Here is a 23,224-nt window from a genome sequence, read left to right as displayed (position 1 = left end):
CGTTTTAGTGCAAAATACCATAGTTAAGAAACAGCATAAAAATTCCAGCTAAAAAACAGCTTCTCACCAAATTATCATCCATTTTATTTAAAAACACCAAATATAAATCTTGAAACATGAAATACACACAAGCATGCATTTTCCTACAAAAAACTTCTAACAATGGAACTACTGCAAAAGAGCTGTAAAAAGCATGATTTTAAAAAAATACAATGCACCTTTCAAGTCATATGCTTCAGAATTGATCTCAACATGATCACGCTGGCTTCACAGTTGGTTATTGATATTTTCAAATCTGGGGAGAAAAAATTGAAGATGTTAGTCATGATTACACACTACACCAGTACTTTGAGAACACAGCTACAACTTTGAACAAACTGGCAGCTAACTCATGGCTTTTGGCGACATCGGAGGAAGTTAGCCCGGTTTCCTTTCTCTAGTTATCTAGTTGGATCAACGACTAGATTTCTGTAAAAGACACTCGATCCACCGGTAGACCGAACTTTGTCATGGCACCATTTTATTACGAAAATACATTTTTAAATACCAAGCAATGGATTTCCAATGATAATAACTCAGCTAAGACCATAAAGCCTGGAAACACCAAAGTAATTAAATTTGGATTTTCCAGCTGCATCCAGTAACTATCAGCGTTGACATAGAGCCTCCCACTGCTGCAGCATTCTAAAAGTAATTGAATTACAAGAAAACTGTAAAACTCAAACAGACCATTTATCTTCTGCATGAATTGCAGTCCTAATCCTAAATGCCTGCTCTGTTTTCATATTCCTTTAACACGCTGCCCCCCGCACTTCTTTCAACCATTTATCCAACTCATTCTTCAGTGTTGACATTTCTCTGCTTTAATCAACAATTCTGGTAGTGTATTTCGTATCTTTTATAAAAAGGTTTTTCCAGCTCTACGCTCTAATTCCTTGATTAAATCTTATATCATGCTCAAAACCCCTGAAATGACTAGATATGGTTTGATTCTTCCTGCTCTTGCTCATCCATTCATAATTTTAAAACATCACTATCTAATTACCTATCGATCTCTGCCATTCTATCAAAAACAGCAACAATTTTCCAAGGGTTTTTTAAATCCATGTTTATTTGGAGCAGGCAACATCTTGGTGAATCTATTGCCATAACATCCTTCCTATAGAGAAGAACTGAGACTTTACACAATGCCCCAAGTAGTCTAGGATTTTATATATCATATATATTTGTGTAAAAATTGACCTCATGTAAAAGTCTACCACATCATTTTTGGCCTAAATGTCATGGTTTTTCCATATACCTCTCGTCAGGAATCTTGGCCCCAAAATTTCAGAACTAAAATAAATGGGTGGCACATTGGATAGCACTGCTACCTCACAGCGCCAGGGACCCGGTTTCAATTCTGGCCTTTGGTGACTTTGTGCAATTTGCATGTTCTCCACACATCTGCGTGGAGTTCCTCTGGGTGCTCCAGTTTTCTTCCGCAGTCCATAGATTTGCAGGTTAGGTTGACTGGCCATGCTAAATTGACCCTTAGTGTGAGGGGGCTTAGCAGAGTAAATATGTGGGGATATGGGGATAGGGCCTGGGTGGGATTGTTGTCGATGCAGACTCAATGGGCCAAATGGCCTCCTCTGCACTATAGGGATTCTATGCTTTTATGAAAATATAATCTCTACAATCACATCAAAAATGTCAATTAATTATTCATTAAAAAAGTTACACTTGGCACATTATCTCTTCTTCCAACCTGTTAATTAAGGCAGGAAGCATGTAGATCAATTTTGAATTTTAGGAGGAGAAAATGACAGTTTAGAGGTGCAGGGACCAACTCTCCAGACTGAAATGGACTCCCCAGGCTTGTGTCCTTAATTATCATCCTCAGTCTTCTTGGGAGGGGAGACAAGGCTCTGGGCTTGCCAATCGGGTCTTTGTGACTGTCAACTTGAAAATTCCCTGAACCAAAGCCCATGTCAAGGACTGGGAGCCATCAGTTGACATTTTCTATAGGTGTAGCCCTTCCTTTGGCCCCAAGCAGTAAACTCAGTTGATGCGCAACATCCTCTCCCAAGGTGTGGGCGAGGCTCCATATTAACACAGGGAAAGGGAGAAACGGCTGGTGTAGGCACCACTTCATTTATTCTTCTTTGCCTCTGTTTTTGTGCAAGCAAAGATTCAAACCCAAGCACAGTGCCAGAGATTCTCTGAATCAAACTGTCTGAGCTGTTATAGTCAAGGTGGAGATAATCCTCATCCAAAATTTACTTACAGTAGTTATTGCAAGATTCATTGGACCATCAGGTGATGCGCCCAACCTTTCAAGACCATTTCTTAGCTGTTTCCTAAATTCTTCATAATCTGGTTCCTCATCATATTGTAGCAACACCACTTGTTGCAGGTATTTCTTCAGTTCATCTAGAAGTTAATAATATTGACCTTTCAAATTAATAATGAGGGAGGGGGAATAGAACACAGCATACAAATATTTCATTCCATAAGAATCACAACTTTTAACTTTAAATAGCTTCCATTTAAGCTGGGGAAAAATAAGTTCGGCCAACAACTTATTACATAGTGCTTTAACACAATAAAATGTCTCAAGGTGCTGCACTGGAGCATTATGAAATGAAATATGACACTGAAGGAAAAATTATCAGATGACCAAAGCTTGGTTGAAGAGGTATGTTTTAAGGAGGGTCTTAAATAAGGTAGAAAGGCAGTTTTGTGAGAATAGGGTCAAGGGATCAGGAGATAGGTCCCATAGACAAGAAAGGGCAAGACAGAAAATAAGCAGGGAACAAGGAAAGATGAGAGCACAGATTAGGTAAACAATTTCAAGAAGGTTGGGAAAAAAAAACATAAACCCACCATTCAGATCTTACCTGGGAATTTTCTTTTCCCAAAACAATACTTGAGAAGACCTGGTAGGTCAGCCTTGTATCTAGCAAAAAAAAGTTAAGAAACTGCTAAGTCCATTTTAAAATGATTTGTTTTTGGACAAAATGACATCCATGTTATAAATCTTAATGTCTACAAGCATGTCTTGTTTGTCACACTTCAGATGCTACATATATTCTGTCACAAGTATGGAGAAGCAATAGTCATTTCCTGTGTGGGGAAAAATTGTCCATGAGCATGGGATACCAGAGAGACAGTATCTGCAGGCTTTTAACTGACCTTCCCACAACACAGGCGTTTTGATTCGATTTATTGTCACATGTATCAACGTAGTGAAAAGTATTGTTTCTTGCACGCTATACAAAGCATATTGTTCATAAAGGAAATGAAACAGTGCAGAATATAGTGTTGCAGTTATAGCTAGGGTGTAGAGAAAGATCAATTTAATGCAAGGTAAGTCCATTCAAAAGTCTGATAGCAGCAGGGAAGCAGCTGTTCTTGAGTCGGTTGGTACATGACCTCAGACTTTTGTATCTTTTTCCTGAAGGAAGAAGGTGGAAGAGAGAATGTCCGGGGCTCGTGGGGGTCCTTAATTGTGCTGGCTGCTTTGCCGAGGCAGCGAGAAGTGTAGACAGAGTCAATGGATGGGAGGCTGGTTTGCATGATGGATTGGGCTACATTCATAACCTTCTGTAGTTCCTTGCAGTCTTGGGCAGAGCAGGAGTCATACCAAGCTGTGGTACAACCGGAAAGAATACTTTCTATGCCTATCCACAGCCTGAAACACAATTAACCTTTCAATAAACCATCTCAATTTATCTGTTGTATCTTGTAGCCATAAAGGGACACATTCCTACACTTAAGCAGCAAATAATAGATTGTTCTATATGGTATAGAACCCGTCTTCACAAACAGCACATCTTCTGACTTACTGTGTGCATCACAAAAGATTTATTTGGCTTTGGTAAAATAGTTAAAAGTTACATTAAAAAGCAGCCCACAACCAGAAACCCTTGCATAAGTATAATCAACACATTGCAAGTCTGTAGTCATTTGCATTCTAGCTGATTCTCTTTAATAAAAAAGGTGATGTGGAAGGGGCCTGCCTACTTTCCTTTAAGCCAAGATTTCATGTTCATTTATTTAACTCAAAGACAGGAGAGGCAAGATTACCTCACCTGCTCTTTCCCTTGCAGATCCTCTACGTTTTCCTGCTGCTAATGCAGTCAGTTGATCAGTTGCTCTGGACCGAGCAATACTTGGCCCATTAAATTAAGTTAGAATCATAGAAACCCTACAGTGCAGAAAGAGGCCATCTAGCCCATCGAGTCTGCACCGACCACAATCCCACCCAGGCCCTACTCCCATATTCCTACATATTTACCCACTAATCCCTCTAACCTACACATCTCAGGAGTCTAAGAGCAATTTTAGCATAGCCAATCAACCTAACACGCACATCTTTGGACTGTGGGAGGAAACTGGAGCACCCGGAGGAAACCCACGCAGACACGAGGAGAATGTGCAAACTCCACACAGACAGTGACCCAAGCCGGGAATGGAACCCAGGTCCCTGGAGCTGTGAAGCAGCAGTGCTAACCACTGTGCTACCGTGCCGCCCACAAGTTGTGGAATGACGGGCACTCCTTTGCTGTTTTATTACATCATCAACCTATTTTTGTAAAGAAATGGGTTAACACCACTGCTAAAATAGCAGAGGTATTTCAGATGAATATGTTAAACAATTGTGTTTATTCTAATGTAGTTTCAAGGCCTTTATAACAAAATGTTGAGGTCAGGGAACGTCATGATGTGGAGATTGTTTGTGAACAGAATTCCCACTCACCTGAAGAAGGGGCTCAGAGCCTCGAAAGCTTGTGTGGCTTTTGCTACCAAATAAACCTGTTGGACTTTAACCTGGTGTTGTTAAACTTCTTACTGAGGTCAGGGAACAACAGGGGCAGGAAGCATAATGCAATGGACAGAGCGCCAAAATAATTACTCCAATCTCTAAGAGCGAATTATTTTCAACTGTTCAACTTTTGAATCTGATCCTCATCAAGTGCCACATGCTATGCATCATTTCACTTAGCAGGAGCCCTTTAAAGAAATTTAAGGGCATCGTTTTTATTTATAACAAAAATAAACGGAAGACTCAATTTTCCCCCTTGAACAAGCCACATAATACCATTTATGATGACGACTTCAATTTAAAAATCACATGCTCCAAACATCTGAATATCCTTGCCTTTGAAAACTCTACTCCTAACCATTCACCATGCAGCCCAAATTTGTAAATTACGATGATTTCTTCCCAAATACTGCAATTTCAAATGTGTTACTTTCAATCCTCAAATATAATTGAGGACAATTTTAAATTGTATATATGCAACATTTAGATTGCATGCTTTATCACATAACCAAAAACACTTACTTCTGTTTTGATTCCATGACAGAATGAGGGAAGTCAATATTATCAGACCATGGCAGGGAACCACACAATGCCTTCAACATACAGTAACCCAACGTTTCAAGATCACTACGCCTGGAAGGCCCTGTAAAATAAATATGGATTTGTTCATTCTTTTGGCCATTCTGTAGGCCACGACTAAAGACAATACTTAAGATAACAGAAACTGCAGTGTTTTATTAGATCAACTAAGAAGGACCCAATGCAGTAATAATCCCTATCTGTCAAACTGAAAAGATCTCTTTCCAATTTTTATTTTTCTCCTCCCTACTGTATTACACCAAACTAGGTGAGCTAACAAACTGTACGTGTACAGAATCTATAATCACCCCTGTACGTGTACAGAATCTATAATCACCCCTTTGGGTTGGGATAGTTGAACATACATGTGCACAGGATCACGAGTGATCAATTAAAGTTTAGTGCATGATGCAGGAACACTCTCCTCAGTAACACTCCCGACTATTACAGTCAATTTCCTTCACACTGCACGTAGAATTGTTTTTCCCATTAGAGAGCATATTTTACTGAATATTGTATTAGTGATTTTAAAACTGATATACTACAATTCACTATTGTGAATAAGTCTGTTGAAAAAAAACCAAGCTCTTCTTTTTGAAAGATAAAAATTGAAAAGTCTGCGAGTGATTACTGTCTGATTCAATCATGGTGATCAAAACAACTAAATTTGACCCGGGTTCAATTTCCGGCTTGGGTCACAGTCTGTGCGGACTCTGCATGTTCTCCCCTTGTCTACATGGGTTTCCTCCAGGTGCTCCGGTTTCCTCCCACAATCTGAAGGACATGCTGGTTAGATGCATTGGCCAGGCAAAATCATCTTCAGCTGCTTCATCAATGACCTTCCCTCCAATACAAGGTCAGGTGTTCGTCAATGATTGCAATCTTCGGCACCATTCGCAACTCCTCAGACAGTGAAGCAGTCCATGTCTAAATGCAGCAAATCCTGGACAATATCCAGACTTTGGCTGACAGGTGGCAAGTAACAGCATGGTGGCACAGTGGTTAGCATTGCTGCCTCACATGCTGGTTAGGTGCATTGGCCATGCAAAATTCTCCCTCAGTGTACCGGAGCAGATGCTGGAGTGTGGCGACTAGGGGATTTTCACAGTGACTTCATTGCGGTGTTAGTGCAAGCCTACTTGTGACTAATAAATAAACTTTAAACATTCACGCCACACAAGTGGCGGGCAATAAACATCTCCAATCAGGCGGAATTTAACCATCGCCCCCTGATATTCAATGGCCTTACCATCACTCCCCCCACCATTTAGATCCTGGGGTTACCACTGACCATAAACCGAACTGCACTAGCCATATAAATACTGCTATAAGTTCAGGTCTGAGGTTTGGAATTACGTGGAAACTCGCTCACCACCTGACTCCCCAGAACTTATCCACCATCTTCAAGGAACAAGTCAGGACTCTGATGGATTACTCTCCACTTGGCTGGATGAATGCTACTCCAACAACATTCAAGAAGCTTGACACTATCTAGGACAAAGCAGTCTGTCTGATTGGCACCCCATCTACCACCTTAAACATAACTCCCTCCACCACTGACGCACAGTGGCAGTGGTGTACACCATCTACAAGATGCACTGGAACAACTTACCCAGCTCCATTGACAGCACCTTCCAAATCTGCGACCTCTACCACCTAGAATGAGGTCAATAGATGCATGGGAACACCAACACCTGCTAGTTCCCCTCCAAACCACACACCACCCTGACTTTGAACTATATCACCATTCCTTCAGTGTCGCTGGGTCAAGATCCTGGAACTTCCTTCATAGCAGCACTGTGGGTTTACCTATACCAGACTGCAACAGTTCAAAAAGGCAGCTCCTACTATCATCTTCACAAGGACAGTTAGGCAATAAAAGCTGGTCTAACCAGCAACATCCACATCCTGTGAACAAATAGAGGGAGGGGTAGAAAGGTTTACAAATTTAATTCCAGATCTTAGGGCCTTGGCCATGGATGGTGAACTAAGTACAATTGGACATGCTCAAGGGACAGGAATTGGAGGAGCAAAGATATCTCAAGAGAGCTGCAGGGCTGGTTGGGTTTAGAGGAGATTTGACAATAAACAACCCAATGATTTTAAAGTTAACTGGAGGCTGATATTGGTTAGCAAGCACAAAAATGATAGACAAGTGGGACTAGATGCAAACTTGAAAGTGGGCAGTCGAAAAGTAGAAAATGGGAAGCCAGCCAGAATATGTTGGAATAGTAAAATATAGAGGTAACATAAGCACAGCTGACGGTTTCAGTCGCAAGTGAGTTGAGGCAGGGATGGAAATAGATAGTCTTAGTGATTGGAATTCCATCTCGGGATCAAATATGACATCCAAGTTGAAGTTGGGAACCATCTGGTTCCTCAGTGTGACCAGGGAGAGGATACTTAGACTTTCTCAGTGCAAGTTACACTGTAATTCAACTCCAGGCTGCAAAAGTGTTTCTTGAATAAAATGACATTATTTACTGCAGTTTCATGCAATCTTTAGTATCTATTATAGAAAGTGGGATTGCAGTTCAAGTTGAAGGACTGCTTGAACAACAGGGAATATATAAACGACTACCAGACATACACGCACACAAACAGCTCACTACATACAAGGTCTTACCAGCTCCTTTGTGTATATCGACACTGATCAACTCCACAGTGCCCTCATGTGGAGTTCTGCTGCCTTCTCTGTATTCAACATGCTTACCATCAGGGCAGTATCTGAAAGCAGAATAGTAACCTGCCAAGTACACCTGAAAAGAAAATCCATAATCATTTCTGCTACAGTAGCAGAAGGTATGTATCTAAAAGATTTTTTAAAAGTACTTGTCAAGTAACAAAACATTAAGAGCAGATTCAAACTCAAGATCACTGACTGAATGCAGTACATAAAAACAAAACAGCTTCTTGTCACATTCGTGCAGTGATACACGTCACCAATTTGACAGATAATTCATTGTGACTTTTCTGAAGCACTTGGGTGCTATCTCTCAAACTAGTTAAAAGAATAAAAATGCTTAACTTGTGACATTTTATTAAAAACACTACTTGATAAAATGTATGGAGACATTTTTTATTTTTGTTCACAGGATGTGGATGTTGCTGGTTGGGCCAGCATTTATTGCCCAACCCTGAGGACATTTAAAGAGTCAACCACATTGCTATGGATCCGGAGTCGCATGTAGGCCAGACCAGGTCAGGACAATAGATTTCCTTTCCTAAAGGACGGTAGTGAACCAGATGGGTTGTTACAACACTTGACAATGTTTCATGGTCATCATTAGACTTTTAATTCCAGATTTTTATTTAATTCAAATTTCACTATCTGCCATGGTGGGATTCGAACTATTCTGGTAATTATCAGATTGTGATTTTCAGACACCCTCGTTAAAAGATAAGGATTTATACAAGATTACTGTCCTTTGTTTGTTTCCAATTTTCTCTCCAGGCCTGAAGATCTGGACTTTTTTTCCCCCACTGGTGCTCAGACCCACAAATCACCATCTGATATTTGATTGCATGCTAGAACTTCATCAAGTGACTGTTTTGAGACCTATATGGCTCACTCAAGATCAAACTCAACAAATTCTCACAAATGAGAGAATTATAGAAATCCTACAGTGCAGAAGGAGACCATTCAGCCCATCGAGCCTGCACCAATAAAAATCCCACCCAGGCTCTGTTTGCCCTGTTAATCCCCCTGACAATAAGGGGCAATTTATCATGGCCAATCTACCTAACCCGCACATCTTTGGACTGTGGGAGGAAATCAGAACACCCACCGGGAACCACACACAGACATGGGGAGAATGTGCAAGCTCCACACAGACAGTGACCTGAAGCCGGAATTGAACCTGGGTCCCTGACACTGTCAGACAGCAGTGCTAACCACTGTGCCATCCCAGAGAAGGCAGGTCGAAAAGTAGACGTTAAAGGGTTAGTATTTATATACTGACTGATATTTACTCAAGTCCAAAAAAATTAGTTATATTACCAGTCCAGGAGTTTGAATGATTTAGAACATTCAGCACTTTTCCAAACCATTTAGTAACTGAGTTTATAATGTAAGATAACGGGAAAAAAACCTGGGTTTGAGAAACTGGTAAATATTGTGGAGAAAATTATGGACCATTTTTAAAGAGGTTAGAGGTTTGAAAACAACAAACAATAGGTGGCTCTCTTCTAGCTTTGTAATGGAGCCAACAGGTCTGGCATGATTGCAATTGTCCCCATTAGCAAACTATTCATGTAATTTCAACAATTGGTAAACAAAGGAAGGTCTTAAAGTATCTACATACTCTTCAGATCAAAGGACATGTTTAGGCATAGCGGATGATGAGTTTGAATCGGTTTGTGTGTGTTTTTTTGCAGACAGTTTAAACCTGGACTTGGAACAACTTAGAAAACAGGCAAAGTGAGAAAGATGCTAGGACCTATAGACCACTAAGCGAGAAGACAGTGAAGCCAAGTGAAGCTGGGGTGTCCACAATTGCAAGGTAAGGGTTGCCTAGCTGAATGCTAGCGGAAGAACCCCAAGAAATCTCAACTCTGAGTTTTTATTTTTTTTCAATAGTGAAGAGAATCAAAGAGGATTCTTGAGAGTTGTGGAATATCATGTTTTGAACCCAGAAGTGGAGGAACCCTCAAGATTGTGGAAAGTACAAGGGAACTCTTGGGTAGAAATAAAATAGAAGTGATCTGTTGAGATTTGTGGGCTTAGATTCACAAAATATAGTTAGTAGTACTTGCTTTGCTTGATTCTTGTACAGTAAAACTTTTGTTTGAAATGTGAAATGCTGTGGTACAATTCTCAGTTAATAACTTCAAAAAATTTGCCAGTTAATGGTCTCCCTCGAGATCGTAACTGTTCGAGACACACTTTTTGTTTACCCAGGTACTTAACCAATTGACTCACATCCTCTCTGTTGCAGCAGACCATACTGACACACCAAATGTTTCAGACAAGGGAGCACCTTAATCAATGTCGTTCACCTGCCCAAGTTTTCCCTTGGTGCACTTTGAACAATCCTGGATCCCATTTGTTGACATGAACCTGTCATGTTTATTCTTGAAGCCCATTGGAGTTTCTAGTTCTACTATCCTAATCAGCAAGCTGTTTTGTAAAACATCTGGGGAAAAAGATTTCCACTTTTTTGTTGTCCATAATTTGTGAACATGGATCCATTCTGGCACCAACAGAATTTGTGCTATCTCCTGGTAGTGTACAGTCAATGACATCAGTGGACCATTTTCCAGGTAACAGTAATTATTACGAAAGTTTTAACAATGCACTCAGTACATTGACGATGATCAGACGAATTCAATGTGATTTTATGAAAGAGGAATTTGTGTATGTCAAATTTATTAGAGCTTTTGAAGATGTAACTGGTAGGCAGATAAAGGGGAACCAGTCGACTTTCTATACTTGGATGTCCAAAAGGCATTTGACAAAGTGCCATTCAAAAAGTTAAAACACAAGACTGATCAACAGACAAAAAGCAGTGAATAGGGGTAAACAGAGCATTTTCAAGTTGGCAAGTTGAGTAGTGGAGTGTCACAAGATCAGTGTTGGGGCCTCAGATATTTTCAATTTATATAATGACAGACTAATTGGGAATGCAAGCTGAGAGGAGAACTCAGGTTGTATTGAGATATAGACAGGTTACGTGAATTGGCAACGAGGTGGCAGATGAAGTACAAGAATGTGGGCAAGTGTGAGGTTTTTCAAGAACAAAGAAAATTACAGCACAGGAACAGGCCCTTCGGCCCTCCAAGCCTGCACCAGCCATGGTGCCCGACTGAACTAAAACCCCCTACCCTTCTGGGGACCATATCCCTCTATTCCCATCCCATGTATTTGTCAAGATGCCCCTTAAAACTCACTATCGTATCTGCTTCCACTACCTCCCCCGGCAGCAAGTTCCAGGCACCCACCACCCTCTGTGTAAAAAAAAAATCTGCCTCCTTTAAACCTTGCCCCTCGCACCTTGAACCTATGCCCCCTAGTAATTGACTCTTCCACCCTGGGAAAAAGCTTCTGACTATCCACTCCGTCCATGCCTCTCATAACCTTGTAGACTTCTATCAGGTCGCCCCTTCAACCTCCATTGTTCCAGTGAGAACAAACCAAGTTTCTCCAACCTCTCCTCATAGCTAATGCCCTCCATACAAGGCAAAATCCTGGTAAATCTTTTCTGTACCCTCTCCAAAGCCTCCACATCTTTCTGATAGTGTGGCGACCAGAATTGAACACTATATTCCAAGTGCGGCCTGACTAAGGTTCTATAAAGCTGCAACATGACTTGCCAATTTTTAAACTCAATGCCCCAGCCGATGAAGGCAAGCATGCCGTATGCCTTCTTGATTGCCTTCTCCACCTGCGTTGCCACTTTCAGTGACCCGTGTACCTGTACACCCAGATCCCTCTGCCTATCAATACTCTTGCGGGTTCTGCCATTTACTAGTATATTTCCTATCTGTATTAGACCTTCCAAAATGCATTACCTCACACTGGGTTGTGAGAACAGAAAGGCAGAGTAAGATGTGAAACATTTCTAAATGTTGAAACTTGGATGCACTCATACGAGGAGAACCAACTTACTATCAAAACTGTTTTTTTAAAAATTCATTCATGGGACATGGGCTTTGCTAGTGTGGCCAGCATTTATTGCCCATCTCTAATTGTCCTCGAGAAGGAAGTGGCGAACTGCCTTCTTGAACTGCTGCAGTCTGTCTGATGTAGATACATCCACAGTGCTGATAGAGGGTGTTCCAAGATTCTAACCCAGCGACAATGAAGGAATGGCAATATATACCTAAGTGAGTGAGTTGGAGGAGAACTTCTAGATGGTGACATTCCCATGTATCTGCTGCTCTTGTCCTTCTAGATGGCAGTGGTCATGGTTTTGGAAGGTGCTCTCTAAGGAGCCTTGGTGAGTTCCTGCACTATATCTTGTAGATGGTACACGCTGCTGCCACTGTGCGTCAACGGTGGAGGGAGTGAATGCATGTTGAAAATGATGGATGGGGTGTCAATTAGTGGGCCGCTTTGTCCTGGATGGTGTTGAGCCTCGAGATGTTGTAGTAGCTGCACTCATTTGGGCAAGTGAAGAGTATTCCATTACACGTCTGATGTATGCCTTGTAAATGGTGGTCATGATGTTATTGTAAATGGTGGACAGGCTTTGGGAGTCAGGAAGTGAGTTACTTGCCACAGAATTCTTGGCCTCTGACTTGCTCTTGTGCAATCATCAGCGAACATCCCTACTTTTGACCTTATGATGGAAGGAAGGTCTTGGTGAAGTAGCAAAGATGGTTGGGCCGAGGACACGGCGGCATGGTGGCAAAATGGTTCGCACTTGTTGTCTCACAGCTCCGAGGACTAGGGTTCAATTAAGGCCTTGGGTGACTGCTTGTGGAGTTTGCAAGTTCTCCCCATGTCAGCATGGGTTTCCTCCGGGTGCCTCCCGCTGTTCAAATGTGTTAGGTGGACTGGCTATGCTAAATTGCCCCTCAGCATCCCAGGATGTGTAGGTTAAATGGATTAGACATGGTAAGTGTGTCGAGTTACGGGGATAGGGCCGGAGAAGAGAGCGTGGATACGATACTCTGTCAGCAAATCGGTGCAGACTCGATGGGCCAGATGGTCTCTTTTGCACTGTAGGGATTCTGCGACACTGCCCTGAGAACTGCAGTGATGTCTTGGAGCCGAGATGACTGACTTCCATCAACCACAACCATCTTCCTTCGTCCTGTATATGACATCGACCAGTGGAGAGTTTACCCGATTCCTACTGACCCCAGTTTGCTAGGGTTCGCTGATGATTACACAATGGTAAGCACAGTCGGTCAAATAATGTTGTGACGTCAAGGACAATCACTCACCTCGGAGTTCAGCTCTTTTGATCATGTTTGAACCAAGGCTATGATAAGTTCAGGAGCTGAGTGACCCTGGCAGATCCCAAACTGAGCATCAATGAACAGATTATTGCCAAGTGCTGCTGGATAGCACTGTTAATGATCCCTACCATTTATTGATAATCGAGAGTAGACTGATGGGGCAGTAATCGGCTGGACTGGATTTGTCCTGCTTTTTGGTACAGGACATACCTGGGCAATTTTCCACATTGCCGCGTGATGCTAGTTTGCTAGTTTTGTATTTATACTGAACAGCTTGGCTAGTGGCACCAATAAAAGTCCCTGTATGAAATGTTTCTTTCGTGCTTTTGTAGAGGTGGATTATTAATCTTATCAAAGACTGATCATTCACTTAAGCCATGATTGCTTGTAGAACGAAGGAAGGTTTTCTTCACTTGTGCCTCGTCTAAACTGGAGAAATAATTTTTGTGATGAGAATTCAATCTTCTCCAGCATGAATGGAATGCTCAGTGCAAATCAACATTATCTTTGATCTAAACAGCTCTGATGGATTCATGGTGTTTGAAGTTCTTCTCATCAGAGTGCCCATTACTCATGCAAGCCTCACCAGGAAGCACATGTAGGTTACATGATTGAGGTAAGCATTGCAACGCAAGTTAAAACTGTTTCAATAAACATACTTCCAATAGGAAGGAACAAAGAGGACCATTAGCAACTTTGCCAGCTCTGCTGATATGCTTTGCAGTGGCTGAGATTTGCTAGCTCAACATACTTAAAGATGTAAGAAGTGAGACTTCCCTCCTCTGTATACCACAGCAGTTTAATGCTAAAAACCCAATGAGCAATCCTGTCACCATTTCTCTGTTATACCTGCCTTGCTTGTGCAGGCCTAGGCATTACAATAGCCGTAAACTAAAATAATCAAATTTACCAAATGAACCCCCAATGAAGAAATTGCCAACTTGCAAACATATGAATTAAGAGCAAGTTTAGGCCATTTGGCCCCAAGCCTGCACCACCATTCAGTAAAACTATGGCTGATCTGACTGCAGCCTCAAGTCCCCTTTCTGCCTACCTCAGATAACCTCTGACTCTCTTGTTAGTCAAAAATCTATCTACTTTAAAAACATTCATTGACCCTGCCTTCACCATTCTGAGGAAGAGTTTTCCAAAGATTCATGATCTTCAGAGAAAAAAAATCTCATCTCTTATCTTAAATGGGACACCCCTTTTTATTAAGCTGTGCCCGCTAGTTCTAGTGTCTCTCCACAAGGGGAAACATCTTTTCAGTATTCATCCTGTCAGGTCCCCTCAGGGTCTTGTATGTTTCAATAAGATCACCTCTCAATCAGCTAAACTTCCAATGGATACAGGCCCAGCCTGTTCAACCTTTCCTTGCAAGATAACCCCCTCCATCCAAATAAGATTTCACTTTTTGGAAATTATACTTCAACAGAAATCAGAACCAACACAAAGTAAACATGAATCAACAGGGAAACGATATTTCAAATAAAAAGATAAATTTCACTTTAAAGTCAATACAACAATAAAACATCTTACACAATCAGCACAAGTGACTACCTGACTACAATTCCACAATATGCTCTTCTTTATTCAAGCAAGGTAGGTCATGAGTCCTATCCAACAACAAGTTTCATCTATACCATTATCAGCAAAGCACAGTTCTATGAGCCCTCTCCTGATGATGCAGCTGTTCAGAAATCCTTTACAACTGACTGACCAATAATATTTTGGCTCAGTTTGGTCACTTCCAGAGAAAGAAAAACAGCTCTTGAGCATTTCCAAGCTATTTACATAGTTTTCAAGGTTCTTGCCTTTTTAGCCCACATGCACAGTATCTCCAAGGGCTCCTGTATCTGTGTGCTGATCGCCTTATGTCTGCAGCTGTGTGCGCCAGGCCACACAGAGACCACATCTTAACTTCCGTCCTGTTTATTGCTTCCAGGTCAAGGGTCACCAGGTCACATAGACCAATATTTATTATCCAAGTAAATTACAATTGATTCATTTACAATTGATGCAAACTCTGAAGTCCTTTTCAGATATTCTTAAAAAACAATTAGAGTCCCTTGACATTTTAAAGAAACTTTCCTCACCATACTGCCTGTGGGTCAAAGGTAAGCTTTTGCAAAAAGTTTAAATTGTTCTATATGGAGAAATGTTTCCTACCTGTTCTAGATCATTTGGATTCACATATATATTTTCTGCTTTGATGTCAGCATGCACGTATTCATTAGTATGAATGTACTCGAGCACATCAATCTGATAAAGACAGGAAGTTTATATTAATTAAAATGTACAACACTGAACCTAAACTAGGAATATACGTTTTTAGAAACACTCACCATTCTGTAAGATAGCTGAAGTACTGCTTTCTCAGACAAAGGTTTCTTTGATTTTTCAAGAATTGAATGCAGACTGTTACCCAAGTGTGGGAATACCAGAAACCTATAAAAATGCATGTCAAACAGTTTAAATTAACTTCCAGGTGACAAACCTGATAAAACATTAAAAGTATATAACATGTCTTACATTCAAATATTTTCCAAAATGCGTAAGACAACTCTGACGAAGGGTCATCCAGACTTGAAACGTTGGCTCTATTCTCTCTCCACAGATGCTGTCAGACCTGCTGAGATTTTCCAGCATTTTCTGTTTTCGTTTCAGATTCCAGCACTCGCAGTATTTTGCTTTTAAGTTTGCTTTCGAATTTGGTTTCACACAGCACTGAAGCTATGCTCCACACTATACTAACCAGCAAGAAGTGGCCTTTGAAGTTGTGGTGCCACATTTATTTCAATATGCACACAATTATTTCTGATGCAAAGACAGCAATATAATTTTACCCTAAAATTCATTAGACTCAGCTTATAACTTTCAGACAGCAATTTAATGAAGCTAATTGGCCATGTTCAGTTTAGCCACAACCAACAAACTCAATTTCTTTTAGGTGGTTCCCTTAATAATAAATCTACTTGGAGTACAGTGAATATACAATGCTCTTTTCCCAGTCCAATCTAGATGTCAAGACCTTGACCTTTCATTCTTGTTCCTAAATGGTAGTGTTTGTTTAATAAGATTTTAAGCCCAGAATGGATTTATTTTTCTGTTGTTAGGTCAAAAGCTATATTTTTCATGTTTTATGTCAATGTTATAAGATTAGTTATTTCCCTGCAAATTTAGTGTCTCATGATCAGCAATCCAACCGCTGCAAAAGATTAAGATTCACATTTTACCCCAACTGTATTAATGTTGATTTAATTCTTGTTGATGAGGCGGTGCTGAAGACTTCACCAGCATGTTGACCTGAACAGTGTTTAGAGCTGAATTAACATAGTGTGCACAGTTAATGAAGCATTCACAAATTGATGTCCCTACTAATAATTCAGCTCTCTTACAAGGTTAGTAATTTCTCCAAACTAACAGATCTGACAAAAATCAAAAAGTTAACATAGAGAAGCGAATAAGAGGATTCTAATTACAATTCTTTATAGTTACTGGATTTTCAGCTAAAAAAGCACTCCACCAGTTAGACTGTTGAAGGTCATAGGCATGATTTTCATTCTGACCACACCTTAGTGCACTAACCTGCAAGTATTTTCATGGAACCCAAAGCCAACACATGTCGGAATTCCCAGAAATGCCATCATATGAGACTTCATCCATTTTTCAACTGACAAGTAAAAATCAAACACATATCACTGACACAATTGAACTGATGTTTAAAAATAGCACCACAGTGGCTTTCAACTTATTTAGTTGCTTTAAAAATTTGTAGGTTACTTGAATGAAGTTTTAAAGATGGTATTTAAATCATCTGTCTGGTAGGTGCTTAATGTTGGCAAAATATTAAGCACAATTATTTTAAAATCAGCAACTGAATTGCATGAGAGTGAGAAATACTCTGCTATGTTCAGATCACTTCCACAGTATCAAACATTCCTATGCAAGCTTTCCTGGCCAAGCTGGGAAAGTGGAGTTAAGGCCGATGATCAGCCATACAGAATGGCGGAGCAGACTCAAGATCTCAAATGGTCTACTCCTATTTTCCATGTTCAATCCATTTCACCAAAAATTAACTCTACTGTAATTCTGAAGTTGTGGCAACTGCTACTATGGATTAGCCCATTTGTTGGATGTCAGTGCTGTTCTTAAATTTGATACTTGCAATGGATTGCAGCTCTGTTCAGCATCATCTGTGGCACTTCAACAATGGGAATTTCATAAGGACAGGCTACACCACACAATTGGAACAAACTGATCACATAATTTTGTACATTTCTGTCCAGCTGAAACAAAACTTTACAAAGAACAAAGACGAGTACAACATAAGTCTGATGCCTCTTGAACGTTGTTATAAAATCTGCTTTCACCACCTCCTCCGGCAGCGCATTTCAGGCATTCGCCACCCTGTATGGGAAAAACATGCCCCTTACATCTCTTTTAAACTTCCCCCTCTTACTTTCAACCTATGCCTCAGAGTAATTAACCCTTCGATCCTGGGAAAAAGACTGATTATCTACTCTATCCAAGCCTATCAAAGTCTTGTAAACCTCTATCAGGTCCTCCTCATCCTCCGACGCAACAATGAAAACAATCCAAGTTTGTTCAACCTTTCTTCATAGTCCATATCCTCCAAACCAGGCAACATCCTGGTAAATCTCTTCTGCACCCTTTCCAATGCATCAATATCCTTCCAGTAGTGTGGCGACCAGAATGTACACAATACTCCATATGCAGCCGAACCAAAGTCTTATACAGCTGCAACATGATTTTCCAATTCCTATACTCAATGCCCCAACCGATGAAGGCCAGCATGCCATACACTTTCTTGACCACCTTGTCCACCTGAGTTGCCATCTTCAGGGAACTGTGGATCTGCATGCCTAGATCCCTCTGTATGCTAATATTTCTAAGGGCTTTACCATTTACTGTATATTTTCCTTCTGCAGTAGACGTTCCAAATCACATCACCTCACATTTGTCCAGGTTAAATTCCATCTGCCATCTTTCGGCCCAGGTCTCCAACCGATTTATATCTTGCTGTATCCTCTGACAATCCTCTTCACCATCTGCTACTCCCCCAATTTTTGTATCATCTGCAAATTTACTAATCAGCCAACCTACATTTTCCTCTATATTATTTATATATATTACAAACAACGGAGGCCCCAAGCACTGATCATTGTGGAACACCCCTTGTCACAGACCTTTAGTTAGAAAAGTATCATTACACTGCTATTCTCTGCCCTATTCTCTTCCAGACCTGAGTACATCTTGTCTCTAATAATTTCCCCACCATTGATGTAAGGCTCACAGGCCTGCAATTTCCCAGATTCTCTCTTCTGCCCTTCTTAAACAGAGGAACAATGTTAGCTACTCTCTAATCCTCTGGTACCTCATCCGTGGCTCAGGAGGATACAAAGATTTTGGCCAAAGCCTCAGCAATTTCTTCCCTTGCCTCTCTCAGTATTCTGGGATAGACCCTATCTGGCCCTGGGGACTTGTCCACCTTAATGTTTTTCAAGACCTCCTCCCTTTTTATCTCACCATGTCCGAGAATGTCAACATCCTCCTTTCTACACTCACCATCCACTGCATCCTTCTCCTTTGTGAATACTGATGCAAAGTATTCGTTAAGGACCTCACCCACTTGTGGTCAAGTGAAGTATATTTTTAGCCCCTTCATTTTTTTAATATTTTAGTTCAGTGGGGCTGAATAGAGAGTGGCTTAAACAAGATTTAGATTATATTTAGTTCTAATTTGTTCTTACTTTAGTAGGCAATAACCGAGACAGCTTAGTGAGTAATTAACTTGGTTGACTGACCAATTTAATTTAGTTATTACTTAAACAAATTTTAAGTAATTAACTAACAGAGGCCAATGTTGGTCACACCAGTCCTATGCTCCATCTGTGACATGTGAATAATCCGGGACAGTCCAACTGTCCCGGAGGACGACATTTGCAGAAAGTGCATACAAATGAGGCTCCTAATAGATCGCTTAGATCAACTGGAGCGTCAGGTGGACGCACTTATGAGCATGCATATGGCAGAGAGCATCATAGACAGAAATTTTAGGGAGGTGATCGCACCCAAGGTTGAGGAAGATAGATGAGTGACAGTCACAAACAGTAGGCAGTCAGTACAGAAACCCCGAGGCTGTCCCCTCTCTCAAATAGATACATTGTTTTAGATGCTGTTGGGGAGGACAGCGTATCAGAGGATGACGATAGCAGTGGCCAGGACAGTGGCACCACTGCTGGCTCTCTGCTGTGCAGCAGGGAGGGTCAAAGTGCATGCATGCAGTGGTAGTCGGGGATTCAAGAGTAAGGGGCACAGTCAGGCGCTTCTGTGACTCCAGGATGGTCTGTTGTCTCCCTGGTGCCAGGGTCAAGGAAGTCCCTCAGCGGGCACAGAGCACTCTGAAGCGGGAGAGCGAACAGCCAGTAGTCATGGTCCACGTTAGAACTAACAACATAGGTAGGAAAGAAAATACAGTCCTGCAAAATGAGTTCAGGGAGTTGGGAAGGCAGCTGACATGCAGGACCTGTGGGGTTGTATTCTCATGAATACTCCCTGTGCCACATGTTAGTGAGGAAAGAAATAGGAAGATAGTACAGTTTAATAAGTGGCTTGAGAGTTGGTGCAGGAGGGAAGGCTTCAGATTTTTAGACCACTGGGATCTCTTCCAGGGCAGATGGGACCTGTACAAAAAGGACAGGTTGCATCTTAACTGGAAGGGCACTAACATCCTAGTGGGGAGATTTGATTGTACAATTTCGGTAGATTTAAACTAATAAGGCAGATGTACAAAGACTGTGGAGAACTCAGTGAATGGGTCCAGTAAGGCTAAGAGAAATAAAACACGGAGTGTACAAAACATGACAGATAGTCTGAGGCATGTTTGCTTTAATGCAAGGAATATGACCGGTAATCAGATGAACAAAGCTTGGATTACTGCATGGAATTAAGATATTGTGGGAATTACAAAGACTTGGATGAAAGAAGGGCAGGACTGGCATCTTAGCATTCCAGGATTTAGATGCTTCAAGCAATGATCTCAAACAATGATGAGACAGAATACAGGAATGAGATAGAGAATCTGGTGAACTGGTGCGACAACAATAATCTCTCCCTCAAAGTCAACAAAATTAAGGAGATTGTCATCGACTTCAGGAAGCGTAAAGGAGAACATGCCCCTGTCTCCATCAATAGGGATGAAGTAGAAAGGATCAAGAACTTCAAGTTTTTAGGTGTCCAATTCATCAACAACCTGCCCTGGTCCCCCCATGCCGATACTATAGTTAAGAAAGCCCACCAACACCTCTATTTTCTCAGAAGACTAAGGAAATTTGGCATGTCAGCTACGACTCTCACCAACTTTTACAGATACACCATAGATAGCATTCTTTCTGGTTGTACCACAGCTTGGTATGGCTCCTGCTCTGCCCAAGACTGCAAGGAACTACAAAACGTCATGAATGTAGCCCAATCCATCACGCAAACCAGCCTCCCATCCATTGACCCTGTCTACACTTCCCACTGCCACAGCAAAGCAGCCAGCATAATTAAGGACCCCACGCACCCCAGACATTCTCTCTTCCACCTTCTTCTCTCAGGAAAAAGATACAAAAGTCTGAGATCACGTACCAACTGACTCAAGAACAGCTCTTCCCTGCTGCTGTCAGACTTTTGAAGAGACTTACCTTGCATTAAGTTGATCTTTTTCTACACCCTATTTATGACTGTAACATTATATCCTGCACTCTCTCATTTCCTTCTCTATGAACGGTATGTTTTGTCTGTATAGCGCGCAAGAAACAATACTTTTCACTGTTTGCTAATACATGTGACAATAATAAATCAAATCAAATCAAAGCAAAATAGAAAGGGTGACAAAAGAGATTGGGGTGTTGCTTTACTGATTACAGAGAATGTCACAGCTATACAGAGGGAGAACATCTTGATGGGATCATGCAGTGAGGCCATAGGGGTACAAGTCAGGAACAGTACAATCACACTGTTGGGGTTGTACTATAGACCTCCCAACAGCCAGTGTGAAGTGGAGAAACTGATATGTCAACAGATTATGGAAAGATGTAAAAACAACAGGGTTGTTGTGATGGGCAATTTTAACTTCCCCAATATAGACTGGGATTCCTTTAGTGCCAGGGGCACAGTTTGTTTAGTGTGTCCAAGAGTGCTTCTTGAGGCAATATGTAGTTTAACTCGGGAAGGGGCTGTCTTAGACCTGGTTCTGGGAAATGAGCCGGGACAGGTGGGGGATCATTTTGGGAACAGTGATCACAATTCTATAAGTTTCAAGACATTTGTAGAAAAGGATAGAAGTAGTCCCAGAGTGGAAGTACTAAACTGGGGAAAGGCTTTACAATAGCAGCAGTTCTTGTTTTTGTTATTAACAAACCAAGATTGCATGCATTTAGGGGCGGCACGGTAGCACAGTGGTTAGCACTGCTGCTTCACAGCTCCAGGGTCCCGGGTTCGATTCCCGGCTCGGGTCACTGTCTGTGTGGAGTTTGCACATTCTCCTCGTGTCTGCGTGGGTTTCCTCCGGGTGCTCCGGTTTCCTCCCACAGTCCAAAGATGTGCGGGTTAGGTTGATTGGCCAGGTTAAAAATTGTCCCTTAGAGTCCTGGGATGCGTAGGTTAGAGGGATTAGCGGGTAAAATATGTGGGGGTAGGGCCTGGGTGGGATTGTGGTCGGTGCAGACTCGATGGGCCGAATGGCCTCCTTCTGCACTGTAGGGTTTCTATGTTTCTATGAAGCTGATCTTGCTGGTTATTGACTGCAAACGTTGTAGTTAATTTAGCCTTTAAGTGCTCCAAGACTAAGGTTCAAAATGAGCTATGGTTGAGATCAGACTGGTTTTCCATCTAATACTGGATACAATCAACAGACTCCAAACAAGCAGTTTATTTGACATGAATGAGATTGGAGACTTAAGATTAAAGAATAGATACATTCTGAGATGATTGTCTAGTAATGTAGGATATTCAATGACTCTGAGCTAGTGGAGCCAGGTAGGGGGATATCAATCTTTAGATTTCAGGGTTGCATCATGGAGATGGAACGATCGACAAATAGTCTGGAATTTTGCTCCAAAACTTAGGGGTAGGGAAGATGTGGGAGGATTGAGGACATTAATAGACTGAGTGCGTGGTGGAATAGGTTACACAGTTTAAAGAATGACCAGCTCTTTGAACTTTGTTGATCTTCAAATAATTTACTACTAGCTCTATACTCTATCAAAATGCATTTTCAAATTGACATGCTCCATAAATGCTATTACCTTTACTTTGCTTTGCAGCACGCTGCAGAAAGTTTTGTTCATTGAAAATTCTGCCATCCTTTGCATCCTGAAAACATATTTACATGCACAGTACCATCAGTATACAATAATAGAAGTCACATTATAGATGTTAAATCTGGAAATTCAAGAAGATTACAACTTACCACTTTAACAATGTACTTGCATGGTTGTGAGGGACCAATCCCTTGTTGCGCTGTAATAGCATAACACATTCAGTGGTTAATCAAAATAAAAATGACTTCTTTCAGCAACAACTCGGTCCTTCAATTCAATCAGGAGAATTAAGAAACTCCAAAAGCCAGCATTATTTTGAGTCTTTAACATAGTAGAACATCCCAGGTACTAGACAACCATGTTATGAGAAAAAGTTTGACACCGAGCCGAAGGAGGATATATTAGAATAAAATGAACAGAGTGCGGTCAGGCCAAAGAGGTAGGTTTGAGAAGTGTATTAGAGGGCAGAAAAGATAGAGAAACTTAGGGAATTCCCAAAGCTTAGACAACTGAAGGCACAACCACCGATGAAGAGGTGAAGGATGCACAAGAGGCCAGAAGATAATTTTTTTGAGGGTTGTAAGGCTGAAGAAGATCATAG

The 23,224-nt window shown here is 41.2% G+C and overlaps 1 protein-coding gene across 3 annotated transcripts in view; it reads right to left on the bottom strand.

Annotated features, from left to right (window-relative positions):
• Window positions 1-60: 60 nt before the first annotated feature.
• Window positions 61-23,224, bottom strand: part of vrk3 (VRK serine/threonine kinase 3) — a 37,155-nt gene continuing 13,991 nt past the window's right edge. For all 3 annotated transcript variants that reach the window (XM_078210937.1, XM_078210939.1, XM_078210936.1), the window contains exons 5-14: window positions 22,773-22,822; window positions 22,609-22,675; window positions 16,883-16,967; window positions 15,640-15,742; window positions 15,464-15,556; window positions 8,016-8,148; window positions 5,333-5,453; window positions 2,883-2,941; window positions 2,270-2,415; window positions 61-295 (exon numbers count right to left, since the gene is read on the bottom strand). In XM_078210937.1, coding sequence (XP_078067063.1) covers window positions 290-295; window positions 2,270-2,415; window positions 2,883-2,941; window positions 5,333-5,453; window positions 8,016-8,148; window positions 15,464-15,556; window positions 15,640-15,742; window positions 16,883-16,967; window positions 22,609-22,675; window positions 22,773-22,822 — 863 coding nt within the window. In that variant the 3' untranslated portion in view covers window positions 61-289. The remainder of the gene's footprint in view (window positions 296-2,269; window positions 2,416-2,882; window positions 2,942-5,332; window positions 5,454-8,015; window positions 8,149-15,463; window positions 15,557-15,639; window positions 15,743-16,882; window positions 16,968-22,608; window positions 22,676-22,772; window positions 22,823-23,224) is intronic.

This window comes from Mustelus asterias, chromosome 4, assembly GCF_964213995.1.
Source record: "Mustelus asterias chromosome 4, sMusAst1.hap1.1, whole genome shotgun sequence".
NCBI classification, from domain to species: domain Eukaryota; kingdom Metazoa; phylum Chordata; class Chondrichthyes; order Carcharhiniformes; family Triakidae; genus Mustelus; species Mustelus asterias.
Note: the sequence above shows the minus strand (reverse complement) of the source record. Positions and strands in the feature narration are given on the sequence as shown.